The 18,833-nt window shown below is 51.6% G+C and overlaps 1 protein-coding gene across 1 annotated transcript in view; it reads left to right on the top strand.

Moving 5' to 3' along the window:
• Positions 1 to 404: 404 nt before the first annotated feature.
• Positions 405 to 18,833, top strand: part of LOC140108743 (uncharacterized) — a 33,289-nt gene continuing 14,860 nt past the window's right edge. The window contains exon 1 of the mRNA XM_072131934.1: positions 405 to 534. Within this exon, the coding sequence (XP_071988035.1) occupies positions 477 to 534 (58 nt within the window). The 5' untranslated portion in view covers positions 405 to 476. The remainder of the gene's footprint in view (positions 535 to 18,833) is intronic.

Consider the following 18,833-nt stretch of genomic DNA (forward strand, 5'->3'; position numbering starts at 1 on the left):
TGTATCTAATCCTCTCCTGAGTGATTCGGTCTTCTGGGCTGTGTATCTAATCCTCTCCTGAGTGATTCGGTCTTCTGGGCTGTGTATCTAATCCCATCATGTGTGATACTGACTGCTGAGCTGTGTATCTAATCCTATGATGTGTGTTACTGTTTGTTGAGCTGTGTATCTAATCCCATCCTGTGTGATACGGTGCGCAGTATGAGATGGCTGCGCAGCTTGTGGTGTGACTAGAGGATTAGGGTAAACAGTCCCCTCCTCCGCTGGTTTGGGTGCTGGTCGGGTGCCATCGCTCTCGTCCTGGTCGTGAAGGGGTCAATCAGGTGCTGAGCTAAGAATAGACCTGGACAAATTTGCTTTGTGACCTCAGTGAGTGACGGGGGCGTCGGCCTATGGGTCGGGAGGGGCGGGGCATGCACCTGCCTACAGGTGGCTCCAGCACTACATGACACCAGGCAGCAGACACTCGGCTCCAGATGACCTCCAGGATGGCCACTACTCTCCTCATCATCCTCGCTGGCTGCCTTCTCCTCCGTAAGTCATTGTACATCTTCTCCACATCAATGCCAGGCGGCTGCGGGCGAGGACCTGGGACATATGGAAGTAGCAGAGGGGATAACAGACGTAGCAGAACTGGATGACAAACTCAGCTCTGCTACATTGAGACGCAGAGGGATGATCCATCATGGGTTCTATCTGGACCCGGTAGTATAGCAGAGCTGAGTGTGTAGCAGGCATAAGACGTGATGATGTAGCAGTGCAGAGTGTGTACCGGGCATAAGACGTGATGATGTAGCAGAGCTGACTGTGTACCGGGCATAGGACGTGATGATGTAGCAGAGCTAGGTATGTAGCAGGCATAGGACGTGATGATGTAGCAGAGCTGACTGTGTACCGGGCATAAGACGTGATGATGTAGCAGTGCAGAGTGTGTAGCAGGCATAAGACGTGATGATGTAGCAGAGCTGACTGTGTACCGGGCATAAGACGTGATGATGTAGCAGAGCTAAGTTTGTAGCAGGCATAGGACGTGATGATGTAGCAGAGCTAAGTATGTAGCAGGCATAGGACGTGATGACTCGTCTTTGCTGGTTATAACTGCACACGATGATGTAGCAGTGCTGAATGCGTAGCTGTGATCCGTCATTGTCGGTTATATCTCTACCCGATGATAAAGCAGAGCTGAGTGTGACGCCGGGGTAAGACGTGATTCTATCATTGTTTGTTCTATTTCGACACAATGATATAGCAGAGCCGACTGTGTTACTGATGGAAGACGGGTTGTAGCTGTACATGATGACATAGCAGAGCTGAGTGTGTAGCTGGCGGTACAATGTGATAAGATGTAGCAGAACTGAGTGCGTACTTGAGCCCCTGGGACATATGACAAGACTTGCAGCGGTTGCTAGAGCCGTAACGAGTCGATCACCTCCTGATAATGGATCCAGGACAACATCATCGATCTGGTGGAGGAGGATCGGGAATATGGGGGAACCTCACAAGTGGATGGAGATAGGGAAGAGAGGAGCAATAACTATAGGGCACCGCAATGGGGTCTGCCTGTAGCCCGGACATTACCATGGAGAGGAGTGATAACTATAGGGCACCGCAATGGGGTCCGCCTGTAGCCCTGACATTACCATGGAGAGGAGTGATAACTATAGGGCACCGCAATGGGGTCCGCCTGTAGCCCGGACATTACCATGGAGAGGAGTGATAACTATAGGGCACCGCAATGGGGTCCGCCTGTAGCCCGGACATTACCATGGAGAGGAGTGATAACTATAGGGCACCGCAATGGGGTCCGCCTGTAGCCCGGACATTACCATGGAGAGGAGTGATAACTATAGGGCACCGCAATGGGGTCCGCCTGTAGCCCTGACATTACCATGGAGAGGAGTGATAACTATAGGGCACCGCAATGGGGTCCGCCTGTAGCCCGGACATTACCATGGAGAGGAGTGATAACTATAGGGCACCACAATGGGGTCCGCCTGTAGCCCGGACATTACCATGGAGAGGAGTGATAACTATAGGGCACCGCAATGGGGTCCGTCTGTAGCCCTGACATTACCATGGAGAGGAGTGATAACTATAGGGCACCGCAATGGGGTCCGCCTGTAGCCCGGACATTACCATGGAGAGGAGTGATAACTATAGGGCACCGCAATGGGGTCCGCCTGTAGCCCGGACATTACCAAGGAGAGGAGTGATAACTATAGGGCACCGCAATGGGGTCCGCCTGTAGCCCTGACATTACCATGGAGAGGAGTGATAACTATAGGGCACCGCAATGGGGTCCGCCTGTAGCCCTGACATTACCATGGAGAGGAGTGATAACTATAGGGCACCGCAATGGGGTCCGCCTGTAGCCCGGACATTACCATGGAGAGGAGTGATAACTATAGGGCACCGCAATGGGGTCCGCCTGTAGCCCGGACATTACCATGGAGAGGAGTGATAACTATAGGGCACCGCAATGGGGTCCGCCTGTAGCCCGGACATTACCAAGGAGAGGAGTGATAACTATAGGGCACCGCAATGGGGTCCGCCTGTAGCCCTGACATTACCATGGAGAGGAGTGATAACTATAGGGCACCGCAATGGGGTCCGCCTGTAGCCCTGACATTACCATGGAGAGGAGTGATAACTATAGGGCACCGCAATGGGGTCCGCCTGTAGCCCGGACATTACCATGGAGAGGAGTGATAACTATAGGGCACCGCAATGGGGTCCGCCTGTAGCCCTGACATTACCATGGAGAGGAGTGATAACTATAGGGCACCGCAATGGGGTCCACCTGTAGCCCTGACATTACCATGGAGAGGAGCAATAACTATAGGGCACCGCAATGGGGTCCGCCTGTAGCCCGGACATTACCATGGAGAGGAGTGATAACTATAGGGCACCGCAATGGGGTCCGCCTGTAGCCCTGACATTACCATGGAGAGGAGTGATAACTATAGGGCACCGCAATGGGGTCCGCCTGTAGCCCGGACATTACCATGGAGAGGAGTGATAACTATAGGGCACCGCAATGGGGTCCGCCTGTAGCCCTGACATTACCATGGAGAGGAGTGATAACTATAATCACCGCAATGGGGTCCGCCTGTAGCCCGGACATTACCATGGAGAGGAGTGATAACTATAGGGCACCGCAATGGGGTCCGCCTGTAGCCCGGACATTACCATGGAGAGGAGTGATAACTATAAGGCACCGCAATGGGGTCCGCCTGTAGCCCGGACATTACCATGGAGAGGAGTGATAACTATAGGGCACCGCAATGGGGTCCGCCTGTAGCCCTGACATTACCATGGAGAGGAGTGATAACTATAATCACCGCAATGGGGTCCGCCTGTAGCCCGGACATTACCATGGAGAGGAGTGATAACTATAGGGCACCGCAATGGGGTCCGCCTGTAGCCCGGATATTACCATGGAGAGGAGTGATAACTATAGGGCACCGCAATGGGGTCCGCCTGTAGCCTGGACATTACCATGGAGAGGAGTGATAACTATAGGGCACTGCAATGGGGTCCGCCTGTAGCCCGGACATTACCATGGAGAGGAGTGATAACTATAGGGCACCGCAATGGGGTCCGTCTGTAGCCCTGACATTACCATGGAGAGGAGCAATAACTATAGGGCACCGCAATGGGGTCTGCCTGTAGCCCTGACATTACCATGGAGAGGAGTGATAACTATAGGGCACCGCAATGGGGTCCGCCTGTAGCCCGGACATTACCATGGAGAGGAGTGATAACTATAGGGCACCGCAATGGGGTCTGCCTGTAGCCCTGACATTACCATGGAGAGGAGTGATAACTATAGGGCACCGCAATGGGGTCCGCCTGTAGCCCTGACATTACCATGGAGAGGAGTGATAACTATAGGGCACCGCAATGGGGTCCGCCTGTAGCCCGGACATTACCATGGAGAGGAGTGATAACTATAGGGCACCGCAATGGGGTCCGCCTGTAGCCCGGACATTACCATGGAGAGGAGTGATAACTATAGGGCACCGCAATGGGGTCCGCCTGTAGCCCGGACATTACCATGGAGAGGAGTGATAACTATAGGGCACCGCAATGGGGTCCGCCTGTAGCCCGGACATTACCATGGAGAGGAGTGATAACTATAGGGCACCACAATGGGGTCCGCCTGTAGCCCGGACATTACCATGGAGAGGAGTGATAACTATAGGGCACCACAATGGGGTCCGCCTGTAGCCCTGACATTACCATGGAGAGGAGTGATAACTATAGGGCACCGCAATGGGGTCCGCCTGTAGCCCTGACATTACCATGGAGAGGAGTGATAACTATAGGGCACCGCAATGGGGTCCGCCTGTAGCCCAGACATTACCATGGAGAGGAGTGATAACTATAGGGCACCGCAATGGGGTCCGCCTGTAGCCCGGACATTACCATGGAGAGGCGTGATAACTATAGGGCACCGCAATGGGGTCCGCCTGTAGCCCGGACATTACCATGGAGAGGAGTGATAACTATAGGGCACCGCAATGGGGTCCGCCTGTAGCCCGGACATTACCATGGAGAGGAGTGATAACTATAGGGCACTGCAATGGGGTCCGCCTGTAGCCCAGACATTACCATGGAGAGGAGTGATAACTATAGGGCAATGCAATGGGGTCCGCCTGTAGCCCTGACATTACCATGGAGAGGAGTGATAGCTATAGGGCACCGCAATGGGGTCCGCCTGTAGCCCTGACATTACCATGGAGAGGGGTCTATGGAGAATTATGGGGAGTGGGAGTAATAACTGCAGGGCTGTAATGGGGTCCGCCTGTAGCCAAGACACGGGGGCTCTCCTCCTGATGATGAGTAATTGGAGTGAATGCGATGCCCCCATCAGTCTGGTGTGACAGGGCGAGGTCATCCCTTATAGATATTGGGGGATGTAACTCTCGGGTGTGGGGGATAGAGACCAGTGATGGGGGAGTGCAGGGCACCGCCATGGGGTCCACACACAGCCCAGTCCTCTTTATACACCGTGTAATGTATGTAGGAACCCCAAATCCTCTGATCTGTCTGGTAATTGCCTCTTCTAAAGGGGAAGTACAGAGGGAGAGAAGGGAGCGCAGGGCGTGGGCCTGACCACTGCACCATGTTATATATACCACAGTGTAAGAGGACGATAAGATAAGACTCCTCTGTCCTCCCCCTCCTCCAGACTCCTCTGTCCTCCTCCTCCTCCAGACTCCTCTGTCCTCCTCCTCCTCCAGACTCCTCTGTCCTCCTCCTCCTCCAGACTCCTCTGTCCTCCCCCTCCTCCAGACTCCTCTGTCCTCCTCCAGACTCCTCTGTCCTCCTCCTCCAGACTCCTCTGTCCTCCTCCTCCAGACTCCTCTGTCCTCCTCCTCCAGACTCCTCTGTCCTCCTCCTCCAGACTCCTCTGTCCTCCTCCTCCTCCAGACTCCTCTGTCCTCCTCCTCCAGACTCCTCTGTCCTCCTCCAGACTCCTCTGTCCTCCTCCTCCTCCAGACTCCTCTGTCCTCCTCCTCCTCCAGACTCCTCTGTCCTCCCCCTCCTCCAGACTCCTCTGTCCTCCTCCTCCAGACTCCTCTGTCCTCCTCCTCCAGACTCCTCTGTCCTCCTCCTCCAGACTCCTCTGTCCTCCTCCTCCTCCAGACTCCTCTGTCCTCCTCCTCCAGACTCCTCTGTCCTCCTCCAGACTCCTCTGTCCTCCTCCTCCTCCAGACTCCTCTGTCCTCCTCCTCCTCCAGACTCCTCTGTCCTCCTCCTCCAGACTCCTCTGTCCTCCTCCTCCTCCAGACTTCTCTGTCCTTCTCCTCCTCCAGACTCCTCTGTCCTCCTCCTCCAGACTCCTCTGTCCTCCTCCTCCTCCAGACTCCTCTGTCCTCCTCCTCTTCCAGACTCCTCTGTCCTCCTCCTCCTCCAGACTCCTCTGTCCTCCTCCTCCTCCAGACTCCTCTGTCCTCCTCCTCCTCCAGACTCCTCTGTCCTCCTCCTCCTCCAGACTCCTCTGTCCTCCTCCTCCTCCAGACTCCTCTGTCCTCCTCCTCCAGACTCCTCTGTCCTCCTCCTCCTCCAGACTCCTCTGTCCTCCTCCTCCTCCAGACTCCTCTGTCCTCCTCCTCCAGACTCCTCTGTCCTCCTCCTCCTCCAGACTCCTCTGTCCTCCTCCTACTCCAGACTCCTCTGTCCTCCTCCTACTCCAGACTCCTCTGTCCTCCTCCTCCTCCAGACTCCTCTGTCCTCCTCCTCCTCCAGACTCCTCTGTCCTCCTCCTCCTCCTCCAGACTCCTCTGTCCTCCTCCTCCTCCAGACTCCTCTGTCCTCCTCCTCCTCCAGACTCCTCTGTCCTCCTCCTCCTCCAGACTCCTCTGTCCTCCTCCTCCTCCAGACTCCTCTGTCCTCCTCCAGACTCCTCTGTCCTCCTCCTCCTCCAGACTCCTCTGTCCTCCTCCTCCTCCAGACGCCTCTGTCCTCCTCCTCCAGACTTCTCTGTCCTTCTCCTCCTCCAGACCCCTCTGTCCTCCTCCTCCAGACTCCTCTGTCCTCCTCCAGACTCCTCCAGACTCCTCCTCCTCCAGACCCCTCTGTCCTCCTCCTCCTCCAGACTCCTCTGTCCTCCTCCTCCTCCAGACTCCTCTGTCCTCCTCCTCCTCCAGACTCCTCTGTCCTCCTCCAGACTCCTCTGTACTCCTCCTCCTCCAGACTCCTCTGTCCTCCTCCTCCTCCAGACTCCTCTGTCCTCCTCCTCCTCCAGACTCCTCTGTCCCCCTCCTCCTTTAGACTTCTCTGTCCCCCTCCTCCTTCAGACTCCTCCTCCTCCTCTGTCCTCCTCCAGACTCCTCTGTCCCCTCCTCCTCCAGACTCCTCTGTCCCCCTCCTCCTCCAGACTCCTCTGTCCTCCTCCTCTGTCCTCCTCCAGACTCCTCTGTCCCCCTCCTCCTTCAGACTCCTCTGTCCTCCTCCTCCAGACTCCTCTGTCACCTCCTCCTCCAGACTCCTCTGTCCCCCTCCTCCTCCAGACTCCTCTGTCCCCCTCCTCCTCCAGACTCCTCTGTCCCCCTCCTCCTCCAGACTCCTCTGTCCTCCTCCTCCTGACTCCTCTGTCCTCCTCCTCCTCCAGACTCCTCTGTCCCCCTCCTCCTCCAGACTCCTCTGTCCTCCTCCTCCAGACTCCTCTGTCCTTCTCCTCCTCCTCTGTCCTCTTCCAGACTCCTCTGCCCTCCTCCTCCTCCTCCAGACTCCTCTGTCCCCCTCCTCCTCCAGACTCCTCTGTCCTTCTCCTCCTCCTCTGTCCTCTTCCAGACTCCTCTGTCCTCCTCCTCCTCCACACCTTCCTTCAGCCTCAGTTATTAGGAGACTCTTCAGAGTCTCTCATACACATCATTGTCTGAATCAATGGTCTCCAATATCTTGGTATAATCTCAGGTGTATAAGAATCAGCATTAGAAACATCCCCCCCCCCCAGCCGCTTGTCAGTTGTATCTGTATTGGGAAAGCTGGGTGACAATTGATCCTGCCTTCCAGTGTCCCAAATTCTTGTGGAGGGTTTGTAGCCGTTGAGCACCTGATGACGCACGGGCATTTATTGCATTTTCCTGCCTTAATTTCCTCCTCTTCGTGACTTTCTCTTCCCTCTTGTTGACTTTTATTTTCAGTGTAAGTATTTACCCCTCAGGGCGGTTCCTGGTGGTTTTCCATCCGGTAACTCTTTAAATTGTGTTATCTTGTGCTGGGGTGGGGGCATTCTTTGTGTACGCTGAATATTTGAGGTAAGATAAGGGCATTGAGGATCATCCTCTCCGTGACCAGGCATGTTCCCCATAAAGTTTTCCATTTTTCTCAGTTTCATCCTCTCTCTATGGTCAGATCTGTTCTGCAGAGTTTTGTCCTCTTTTAATGTAAGATCTATAAAATCTCGTCCCCTATACATGGCCAGGTGAGTTCTCTGCAGTCTTCTCCTCACTTCTTGGCCAGGTGAGTTCTCTATAGTCTTCTCCTCTCTCCTTGGCCAGGTGAGTTCTCTACAGTCTTCTCCTCTCTCCTTGGCCAGGTAAGTTCTCTATAGTCTTCTCCTCTCTTCTTGGCCATGTGAGTTCTCTATAGTCTTCTCCTCTCTCCTTGGCCAGGCGAGTTCTCTACAGTCTTCTCCTCTCTTCTTGGCCAGGTGAGTTCTCTATAGTCTTCTCCTCTCTCCTTGGCCAGGTGAGTTCCCTACAGTCTTCTCCTCTCTCCTTGGCCAGGTGAGTTCTCTACAGTCTTCTCCTCTCTCTTGGCAAGGTGAGTTCTCTGCAGTCTTCTCCTCTCTCCTTGGCCAGGCGAGTTCTCTACAGTCTTCTCCTCTCTTCTTGGCCAGGTGAGTTCTCTACAGTCTTCTCCTCTCTTCTTGGCCAGGTGAGTTCTCTACAGTCTTCTCCTCTCTTCTTGGCCACGTGAGTTCTCTACAGTCTTCTCCAGTTCTCTGCAGTCTTCTCCTCTCTCCTTGGCCAGGTGAGTTCTCTACAGTCTTCTCCTCTCTTCTTGGCCAGGTGAGTTCTCTGCAGTCTTCTCCTCTCTCCTTGGCCAGGTGAGTTCTCTGCAGTCTTCTCCTCTCTCCTTGGCCAGGTGAGTTCTCTACAGTCTTCTCCTCTCTCTTGGCCAGGTGAGTTCCCTACAGTCTTCTCCTCTCTCCTTGGCCAGGTGAGTTCTCTATAGTCTTCTCCTCTCTCCTTGGCCAGGTGAGTTCTCTATAGTCTTCTCCTCTCTCCTTGGCCAGGTGAGTTCTCTACAGTCTTCTCCTCTCTTCTTGGCCAGGTGAGTTCCCTACAGTCTTCTCCTCTCTTCTTGGCCAGGAGAGTTCTCTATAGTCTTCTCCTCTCTCCTTGGCCAGGTGAGTTCTCTATAGTCTTCTCCTCTCTCCTTGGCCAGGTGAGTTCCCTACAGTCTTCTCCTCTCTCCTTGGCCAGGTGAGTTCTCTACAGTCTTCTCCTCTCTCTTGGCCAGGTGAGTTCTCTGCAGTCTTCTCCTCTCTCCTTGGCCAGGCGAGTTCTCTGCAGTCTTCTCCTCTCTTCTTGGCCAGGTGAGTTCTCTACAGCCTTCTCCTCTCTTCTTGGCCAGGTGAGTTCTCTACAGTCTTCTCCTCTCTTCTTGGCCACGTGAGTTCTCTACAGTCTTCTCCAGTTCTCTGCAGTCTTCTCCTCTCTCCTTGGCCAGGTGAGTTCTCTACAGTCTTCTCCTCTCTTCTTGGCCAGGTGAGTTCTCTACAGTCTTCTCCTCTCTCCTTGGCCAGGTGAGTTCTCTGCAGTCTTCTCCTCTCTCCTTGGCCAGGTGAGTTCTCTGCAGTCTTCTCCTCTCTCCTTGGCCAGGTGAGTTCTCTACAGTCTTCTCCTCTCTCTTGGCCAGGTGAGTTCCCTACAGTCTTCTCCTCTCTCCTTGGCCAGGTGAGTTCTCTATAGTCTTCTCCTCTCTCCTTGGCCAGGTGAGTTCTCTATAGTCTTCTCCTCTCTCCTTGGCCAGGTGAGTTCTCTACAGTCTTCTCCTCTCTTCTTGGCCAGGTGAGTTCCCTACAGTCTTCTCCTCTCTTCTTGGCCACGTGAGTTCTCTATAGTCTTCTCCTCTCTTCTTGGCCACGTGAGTTCTCTATAGTCTTCTCCTCTCTCCTTGGCCACGTGAGTTCTCTATAGTCTTCTCCTCTCTCCTTGGCCAGGTGAGTTCTCTACAGTCTTCTCCTCTCTTCTTGGCCAGGTGAGTTCTCTGCAGTCTTCTCCTCTCTTCTTGGCCAGGTGAGTTCTCTGCAGTCTTCTCCTCTCTTCTTGGCCACGTGAGTTCTCTACAGTCTTCTCCTCTCTCCTTGGCCAGGTGAGTTCCCTACAGTCTTCTCCTCTCTTCTTGGCCAGGTGAGTTCTCTACAGTCTTCTCCTCTCTCTTGGCCAGGTTAGTTCCCTACAGTCTTCTCCTCTCTCCTTGGCCAGGTGAGATATCTACAGTCTTCTCCTCTCTCCTTGGCCAGGTGAGTTCTCCACAGTCTTCCCTTCTCCCCTTGGCTTGATGAGTTCCCCACAGTCTTTTCCTCACGTCCCCCATGAAATGTAGTGTAACATGTATAATTTCATGGGGGATCATATGTCCTACATTTTTGTGGTTGTAGGAACATAGTATAATGCAGTCCTGACATCTTGAATAGCTCAGTCAGAGGAAGCACCTACATAGGGGAACATAGAACAGATCATATATCATGAGGCTGTACATGAGGACCACCAGTGGTCCATATAAGGTGCTATGTAGCAACCATTGGGGTGATGCTTGTATCCATAGGGGCTGCAGTTACACCTTGGGCCTGGAGACACGCTATGGACAGCAAAAATACAACTGTATGTGATGGCCAGGACATCTAGAGTTTTCATAAAGTTGTGGGGTTTTCCACTGCCAGGAGTTCCTATTTATTCATTTTGTGAGAACTACGAGAAGAGATTAGTAGATACTTGGGTATTGCTTTCCCTCTAATACTCTTAAGAATGAGGTGTAGATAGTGGAGCGGGGGCCCCTCCTGCGCTGGGGTGCTCAGGCAGGAGGGCACAGGCTGCTGCGGCTATGGTACTATACCTCTTTCTATAGATATTATCGATGCCCTGCATTGTCTCAGCAGGTATTATGGCATGTGGTGCAGGTATTATAGCATGTGGTGACCTGGGCCACGCTTCTGTTAGGCATCCCTTGTCCACCAGAGCAGGCAGGTCAGTTTTGACCTTCACATTCTCATCCTTCATCCAGGACAGATCTGTTTCTCACAGCCTTGTCCTTCTACACAGTCAAATTGTTGTCTGGTTTGGTCGGCACCCGGAGATTCTTACCTCGTGCTCGTGGATAAGGGTAAAGGTATCCAGTAGAAAAAATGATCCCGGCACTTCGAGGTAGATGTATTGGTTTTTAATTATCAAATTCTCAAAATGATACAAAGCATATCGCGGTAAACGCGTTTTTCGGCTCTAACCGAGCCTTCATCAGCTGGTTTGCTAATGTTAATCTCAGACCTTATAAAGAATATCAATATCCAATGAAACAATGACTCGTCATAGACCGCGTCACTCGTCATGTGACTTCCGGGTCAGGTGATTAGTCCAGCATATGCGTCATCATTCACATGATTCAGTCATGTGATCTATCTATCGTGATGTGTTAGTCCGGTATATCTTCGTGGGTATGCCGAACAAGTGCACAATTGAACTCAAGTGGGTGAGTAAACAACAAGATTATTGTCATCTAGGACTCATAATTCAAAACATTAATTACATTTAGTCATGATGTTCACAATGAAATTAGAACCTATAAAAAAGGAAAAGATACATGTACACATTTCGCGATGGATCATAAAGCAAATATTGAAGTTAGTCACTCTGATAAATAATGCAGTGGCATATTGGTTAGTATTTAGATAAGGCTCTATAGGAACACAATGGGGGTCATTTATTAAGGGCCCGATTCGCGTTTTCCCGACGTGTTACCCGAATATTTCCGTTTTGCGCCGCTTGTACTTAAATTGCCCCGGGATTTTGGCGCACGCGATCGGATTGTGGCGCATCGGCGCTGGCATGCGCGCGACGGAAATCGGGGGGCGTGGCCGAACGAAAACCCGACGTATTCGGAAAAACCGCCGCATTTAAAAACCGAAAATGTGTCGCATAAGGACCGCTTACCTTCACCTGGTCCAGCTCGGTGCATTCCGGCGCGATGAGTTTACTTTCAGCGCAGCAGCGCCACCTGGTGGACGGCGGAAGAACTACCTTATTAAATCCCGGCCGGACCCGAATCCAGAGCGGAGAAGCCGCCGCTGGAACGCGAATGGACCGGGTAAGTAAATGTGCCCCAATATATTTATATGGGATTCATACCATTTCTTCTTCCTAAAATCAAGGAAGTTCAAATGTTCTGTGTCTGGAAGAGAATAATAAAGGGTCAGACTACAAGTTGCAAATTTCATAATCCCTATTGAGACCAAATGGTTCCAAAGTTTTAAGTTCGTGTATCCAAAATGCCTCTTTCTGTAGAAGCAATTTGGTGATGTCTCCGCCTCTTCTCGGAGGATTGATTTTATCAATAACCTGGTATTTCAGTTGTGGTAGTGTATGATTACATTTTTTAAAATGTGCGGGTACTGGTAACAATAGGTTTTCTCGTCTAATGGTGGATTTGTGTTGTCCAATGCGGTCGCCCACACGCTGGCGTGTCTCGCCAACGTATAGGAGACCGCACGGACATTTGATGATGTAGATAACATCTCTAGAGTGGCAGGTAAAGAAGCCTTTTATTTTGTATGCTCGTCCTGAATGAGGATGAAAAAATGTGTCACTTTTATTTACGTTGCTGCATTGTTGGCAGCTTAAGCAGGGAAACGTACCATTCTTCTTTGGTGCCAATAGGGTTTGTCTAATCGACTTTTTATCACTGCCCAAATCCGCTCTCACTAATTTATTTTGTAGCGTAGGGAGTTTTTTATTGCAAATTAAAGGGGGTTCTTGAAATTCTGGTATGTTATGATATGCGTCCTTAAGTAGATGCCAGTGTCTTCTAATGATGCCATCAATCTTGTACATTAATGGATGATATTGTCTTACAAATGGAAGGCGTGAAATGGTAGTGGATCTAATTCTGGTGGATAACGTTTGTTTTGACTCTTCTAGTAGTTTCAGTGGATATCCCCTTTGTATAAATCTCTTCTCCATCTCTTCTAACCTGATTGTTTTAAGAGTGGGGTCCGAGACTATGCGGTCCACTCGTTGGAATTGAGATCTCGGAATCGATTTTTTAACTGAAAGAGGGTGGGCACTATCAAAATGTAAAAGGCTATTACGATCTGTATCCTTTCTAAAAATATCTGAAAGTAAGGTGCCATTTTCCTGTTTGGAGATTCTAGTGTCAAGAAAGGTTATGTCATGTTGACTGTAAGTCATGGTAAACTTCAACTCTTCCCATACCGAATTTAAATCTCCCAAGAACTTCTTGGGAGATTTAAATTCGGTATGGGAAGAGTTCAATTGTGCACTTGTTCGGCATACCCACGAAGATATACCGGACTAACACATCACGATAGATAGATCACATGACTGAATCATGTGAATGATGACGCATATGCTGGACTAATCACCTGACCCGGAAGTCACATGACGAGTGACGCGGTCTATGACGAGTCATTGTTTCATTGGATATTGATATTCTTTATAAGGTCTGAGATTAACATTAGCAAACCAGCTGATGAAGGCTCGGTTAGAGCCGAAAAACGCGTTTACCGCGATATGCTTTGTATCATTTTGAGAATTTGATAATTAAAAACCAATACATCTACCTCGAAGTGCCGGGATCATTTTTTCTACTGGATACTTCTACACAGTCAGTTCTGTAATACACAGTCCTGTTCTACCGAAATAGTCTTGTTTAATGGCCACAGTCTCATTGAGGGTTATTTATCATTAGGTCAGTTCCCAGGCGTTGCAATAGTAGTAGATCTATGTATATGCCAGAATAATAAAGTGGTGGAAATAGCTCACAGGGACTTTTTCATGTTACAATGTCAGGTCTCTACAACCTTTTCCATAGTCAGGTTTGTTTTTTACAATTGTTTACCGCAATCCAAGTCTCATTCTATATCAATGGTCATTTCTGTTCTCCACAGACTCCTCCTCTCTCCATGGTCAGGTCTCTTCTCCAAAGACTCCTCCTTCCTCCATGGTCAGGTCTCTTCTCCACAGACTCCTCCTTTCTCCATGGTCAGGTCTCTTCTCCAAAGACTCCTCCTTCCTCCATGGTCAGGTCTCTTCTCCACAGACTCCTCCTTTCTCCATGGTCAGGTCTCTTCTCCACAGACTCCTCCTTTCTCCATGGTCAGGTCTCTTCTCCAAAGACTCCTCCTTCCTCCATGGTCAGGTCTCTTCTCCACAGACTCCTCCTTTCTCCATGGTCAGGTCTCTTCTCCACAGAGTCCTCCTCTCTCCATGGTCAGGTCTCTTCTCAACATACTCCTCTCTCCATGGTCAGGTCTCTTCTCCACAGACTCCTCCTTCCTCCATGGTCAGGTCTCTTCTCCACAGAGTCCTCCTCTCTCCATGGTCAGGTCTCTTCTCAACAGAGTCCTCCTCTCTCCATGGTCAGGTCTCTTCTCCACATACTCCTCTCTCCATGGTCAGGTCTCTTCTCCACAGACTCCTCCTCTCTCCATAGTCAGGTCTCTTCTCAACAGACTCCTCCTCTCTCCATGATCAGGTCTCTTCTCCACATAGTCCTCCTCTCTCCATGGTCAGGTCTCTTCTCCACAGACTCCTCCTTTATCCATGGTCAGGTCTCTTCTCCACAGACTCCTCCTCTCTCCATGGTCAGGTCTCTTCTCCACAGACTCCTCCTTTCTCCATGGTCAGGTCTCTTCTCCACAGACTCCTCCTTTCTCCATGGTCAGGTCTCTTCTCCACAGAGTCCTCCTTTCTCCATGGTCAGGTCTCTTCTCCACAGACTCCTCCTTTCTCCATGGTCAGGTCTCTTCTCCACAGACTCCTCCTTTATCCATGGTCAGGTCTCTTCTCCACAGACTCCTCCTTACTCCATGGTCAGGTCTCTTCTCCACAGACTCCTCCTTTATCCATGGTCAGGTCTCTTCTCCACAGAGTCCTCCTTTCTCCATGGTCAGGTCTCTTCTCCACAGACTCCTCCTTTCTCCATGGTCAGGTCTCTTCTCCACATAGTCCTCCTCTCTCCATGGTCAGGTCTCTTCTCCACAGACTCCTCCTTTCTCCATGGTCAGGTCTCTTCTCCACAGACTCCTCCTTTCTCCATGGTCAGGTGTCTTCTCCACAGACTCCTCCTTTCTCCATGGTCAGGTCTCTTCTCCACAGACTCCTCCTTTCTCTGTGGTCAGGTCTCTTCTCCACAGAGTCCTCCTCTCTCCATGGTCAGGTCTCTTCTCCATAGATTCCTCCTTTCTCTGTGGTCAGGTCTCTTCTCCACAGACTCCATCTTACTCCATGGTCAGGTCTCTTCTCCACAGACTCCTCCTTATTCCATGGTCAGGTCTCTTCTCCACAGAGTCCTCCTCTCTCCATGCTCAGGTCTCTTCTCCACAGACTCCTCCTTTCTCCATGGTCAGGTCTCTTCTCCACAGACTCCTCCTTTCTCCATGGTCAGGTCTCTTCTCCACAGACTCCTCCTTTCTCCATGGTCAGGTCTCTTCTCCACAGACTCCTCCTCTCTCCATGGTCAGGTCTCTTCTCCATAGATTCCTCCTTTCTCCATGGTCAGGTGTCTTCTCCACAGACTCCTCCTTTCTCCATGGTCAGGTGTCTTCTCCACAGACTCCTCCTTATTCCATGGTCAGGTCTCTTCTCCACAGACTCCTCCTTTCTCCATGGTCAGGTCTCTTCTCCACAGACTCCTCCTCTCTCCATGGTCAGGTCTCTTCTCCATAGATTCCTCCTTTCTCCATGGTCAGGTGTCTTCTCCACAGACTCCTCCTTTCTCCATGGTCAGGTGTCTTCTCCACAGAGTCCTCCTCTCTCCATGCTCAGGTCTCTTCTCCACAGATTCCTCCTTATTCCATGGTCAGGTCTCTTCTTCACAGACTCCTCCTTTCTCCACGGTCAGGTCTCTTCTCCATATATTCCTCCTTTCTCCATGGTCAGGTCTCTTCTCCACAGACTCCTCCTTTCTCCATGGTCAGGTCTCTTCTCCACAGACTCCTCCTTTCTCCATGGTCAGGTCTCTTCTCCACAGACTCCTCCTTTCTCCATGGTCAGGTCTCTTCTCCACAGACTCCTCCTTTCTCCATGGTCAGGTCTCTTCTCCACAGACTCCTCCTCTCTCCATGCTCAGGTCTCTTCTCCACAGACTCCTCCTCTCTCCATGGTCAGGTCTCTTCTCCACAGACTCCTCCTTTCTCCATGGTCAGGTCTCTTCTCCACAGACTCCTCCTCTCTCCATGCTCAGGTCTCTTCTCCACAGACTCCTCCTCTCTCCATGGACAGGTCTCTTCTCCACAGACTCCTCCTTTCTCCATGGTCAGGTCTGTTCTCCACAGACTCCTCCTCTCTCCATGGTCAGGTCTCTTCTCCACAGACTCCTCCTTCCTCCATGGTCAGGTCTCTTCTCCACAGACTCCTCCTTTCTCCATGGTCAGGTCTCTTCTCCACAGACTCCTCCTTTCTCCATGGTCAGGTCTCTTCTCCACAGACTCCTCCATTCTCCATGGTCAGGTCTCTTCTCCACAGACTCCTCCTTTCTCCATGGTCAGGTCTCTTCTCCACAGACTCCTCCTTACTCCATGGTCAGGTCTCTTCTCCATATATTCCTCCTTTCTCCATGGTCAGGTGTCTTCTCCATAGATTCTTCCTTTCTCCATGGTCAGGTCTCTTCTCCACAGACTCCTCCTTTCTCCATGGTCAGGTCTCTTCTCCACAGACTCCTCCTTTCTCCATGGTCAGGTCTCTTCTCCACAGACTCCTCCTTTCTCTGTGGTCAGGTCTCTTCTCCACAGACTCCTCCTCTCTCCATGGTCAGGTCTGATCTCCACAGACTCCTCCTTTCTCCATGGTCAGGTCTCTTCTCCACAGACTCCTCCTTTCTCCATGGTCAGGTCTCTTCTCCAGAGTCCTCCTTTCTCCATGGTCAGGTTTCTTCTCCACAGAGTCCTCCTCTCTCCATGCTCAGGTCTCATCTCCACAGACTCCTCCTTTCTCCATGGTCAGGTCTCTTCTCCAGAGTCCTCCTTTCTCCATGGTCAGGTCTCTTCTCCACAGACTCCTCCTCTCTCCATGCTCAGGTCTCTTCTCCACAGACTCCTCCTTTCTCCATGGTCAGGTCTCTTCTCCATAGACTCCTCCTCTCTCCATGGTCAGGTCTCTTCTCCACAGACTCCTCCTTTCTCCATGGTCAGGTCTCTTCTCCACAGACTCCTCCTTTCTCCATGGTCAGGTCTCTTCTCCACAGAGTCCTCCTCTCTCCATGCTTAGGTCTCATCTCCACAGAGTCCTCCTCTCTCCATGCTCAGGTCTCTTCTCCACAGACTCCTCCTCTCTCCATGGTCAGGTCTCTTCTCCACAGACTCCTCCTTTCTCCATGGTTAGGTCTCTTCTCCACAGAGTCCTCCTTTCTCCATGGTCAGGTCTCTTCTCCACAGACTCCTCCTCTCTCCATGGTCAGGTCTCTTCTCCACATACTCCTCCTTTCTCCATGGTCAGGTCTCTTCTCCACAGAGTCCTCCTTTCTCCATGGTCAGGTCTCTTCTCCACAGACTCCTCCTTTCTCCATGGTCAGGTCTCTTCTCCATAGACTCCTCCTCTCTCCATGGTCAGGTCTCTTCTCCACATACTCCTCCTTTCTCCATGGTCAGGTCTCTTCTCCACAGACTCCTCCTTTCTCCATGGTCAGGTCTCTTCTCCATAGACTCCTCCTCTCTCCATGGTCAGTTCTCTTCTCCACAGACTCCTCCTTTCTCCATGGTCAGGTCTCTTCTCCACAGACTCCTCCTTTCTCCATGGTCAGGTCTCTTCTCCACAGACTCCTCCTCTCTCCATGCTCAGGTCTCTTCTCCACAGACTCCTCCTCTCTCCATGGTCAGGTCTCTTCTCCACATACTCCTCCTTTCTCCATGGTCAGGTCTCTTCTCCACAGAGTCCTCCTCTCTCCATGCTCAGGTCTCTTCTCCACAGGCTCCTCCTTTCTTCATGGTCAGGTCTCTTCTCCACAGTCTCCTCCTTTCTCCATGGTCAGGTCTCTTCTCCACAGACTCCTCCTCTCTCCATGCTCAGGTCTCTTCTCCACAGACTCCTCCTTTCTCCATGCTCAGGTCTCTTCTCCACAGACTCCCCCTCTCTCCATGGTCAGGTCTCTTCTCCACAGACTCCTCCTTTCTCCATGGTCAGGTCTCTTCTCCACAGATTCCTCCTTATTCCATGGTCAGGTCTCTTCTCCACAGACTCCTCCTTTCTCCATGGTCAGGTCTCTTCTCCATAGACTCCTTCTTTCTCCATGGTCAGGTCTCTTCTCCACAGACTCCTCCTTTCTCCATGGTCAGGTCTCTTCTCCACAGACTCCTCCTTACTCCATGGTCAGGTCTCTTCTCCACAGACTCCTCCTTACTCCATGGTCAGGTCTCTTCTCCACAGGCTCCTCCTTTCTCCATGGTCAGGTCTCTTCTCCACAGACTCCTCCTTTCTCCATGGTCAGGTCTCTTCTACACTGACTCCTCCTTTCTCCATGGTCAGGTCTCTTCTCCACAGACTCCTCCTTTCTCCATGGTCAGGTCTCTTCTTCACAGACTCCTCCTTTCTCAGTGGTCAGGTCTCTTCTCCACAGACTCCTCCTTTCTCCATGGTCAGGTCTCTTCTCCACAGACTCCTCCTTTCTCCATGGTCAGGTCTCTTCTCCACAGACTCCTCCTTTCTCCATGGTCAGGTCTCTTCTCCACAGAGTCCTCCTCTCTCCATGGTCAGGTCTCTTCTCCGCAGACTCCTCCTCTCTCCATGGTCAGGTCTCTTCTCCACAGACTCCTCCTTTCTCTGTGGTCAGGTCTCTTCTCCACAGAGTCCTCCTCTCTCCATGCTCAGGTCTCTTCTCCACAGACTCCTCCTTTCTCCATGGTCAGGTCTCTTCTCCACAGACTCCTCCTTTCTCCATGGTCAGGTCTCTTCTCCACAGACTCCTCCTTTCTCCATGGTCAGGTCTCTTCTCCACAGACTCCTCCTTTCTCCATGGTCAGGTCTCTTCTCCACAGACTCCTCCTTTCTCCATGGTCAGGTCTCTTCTCCACAGGCTCCTCCTTTCTCCATGGTCAGGTCTCTTCTCCACAGACTCCTCCTCTCTCCATGGTCAGGTCTCTTCTC

This window comes from Engystomops pustulosus, unplaced genomic scaffold, assembly GCF_040894005.1.
Source record: "Engystomops pustulosus unplaced genomic scaffold, aEngPut4.maternal MAT_SCAFFOLD_177, whole genome shotgun sequence".
Classification (NCBI taxonomy): Eukaryota; Metazoa; Chordata; class Amphibia; order Anura; family Leptodactylidae; genus Engystomops; species Engystomops pustulosus.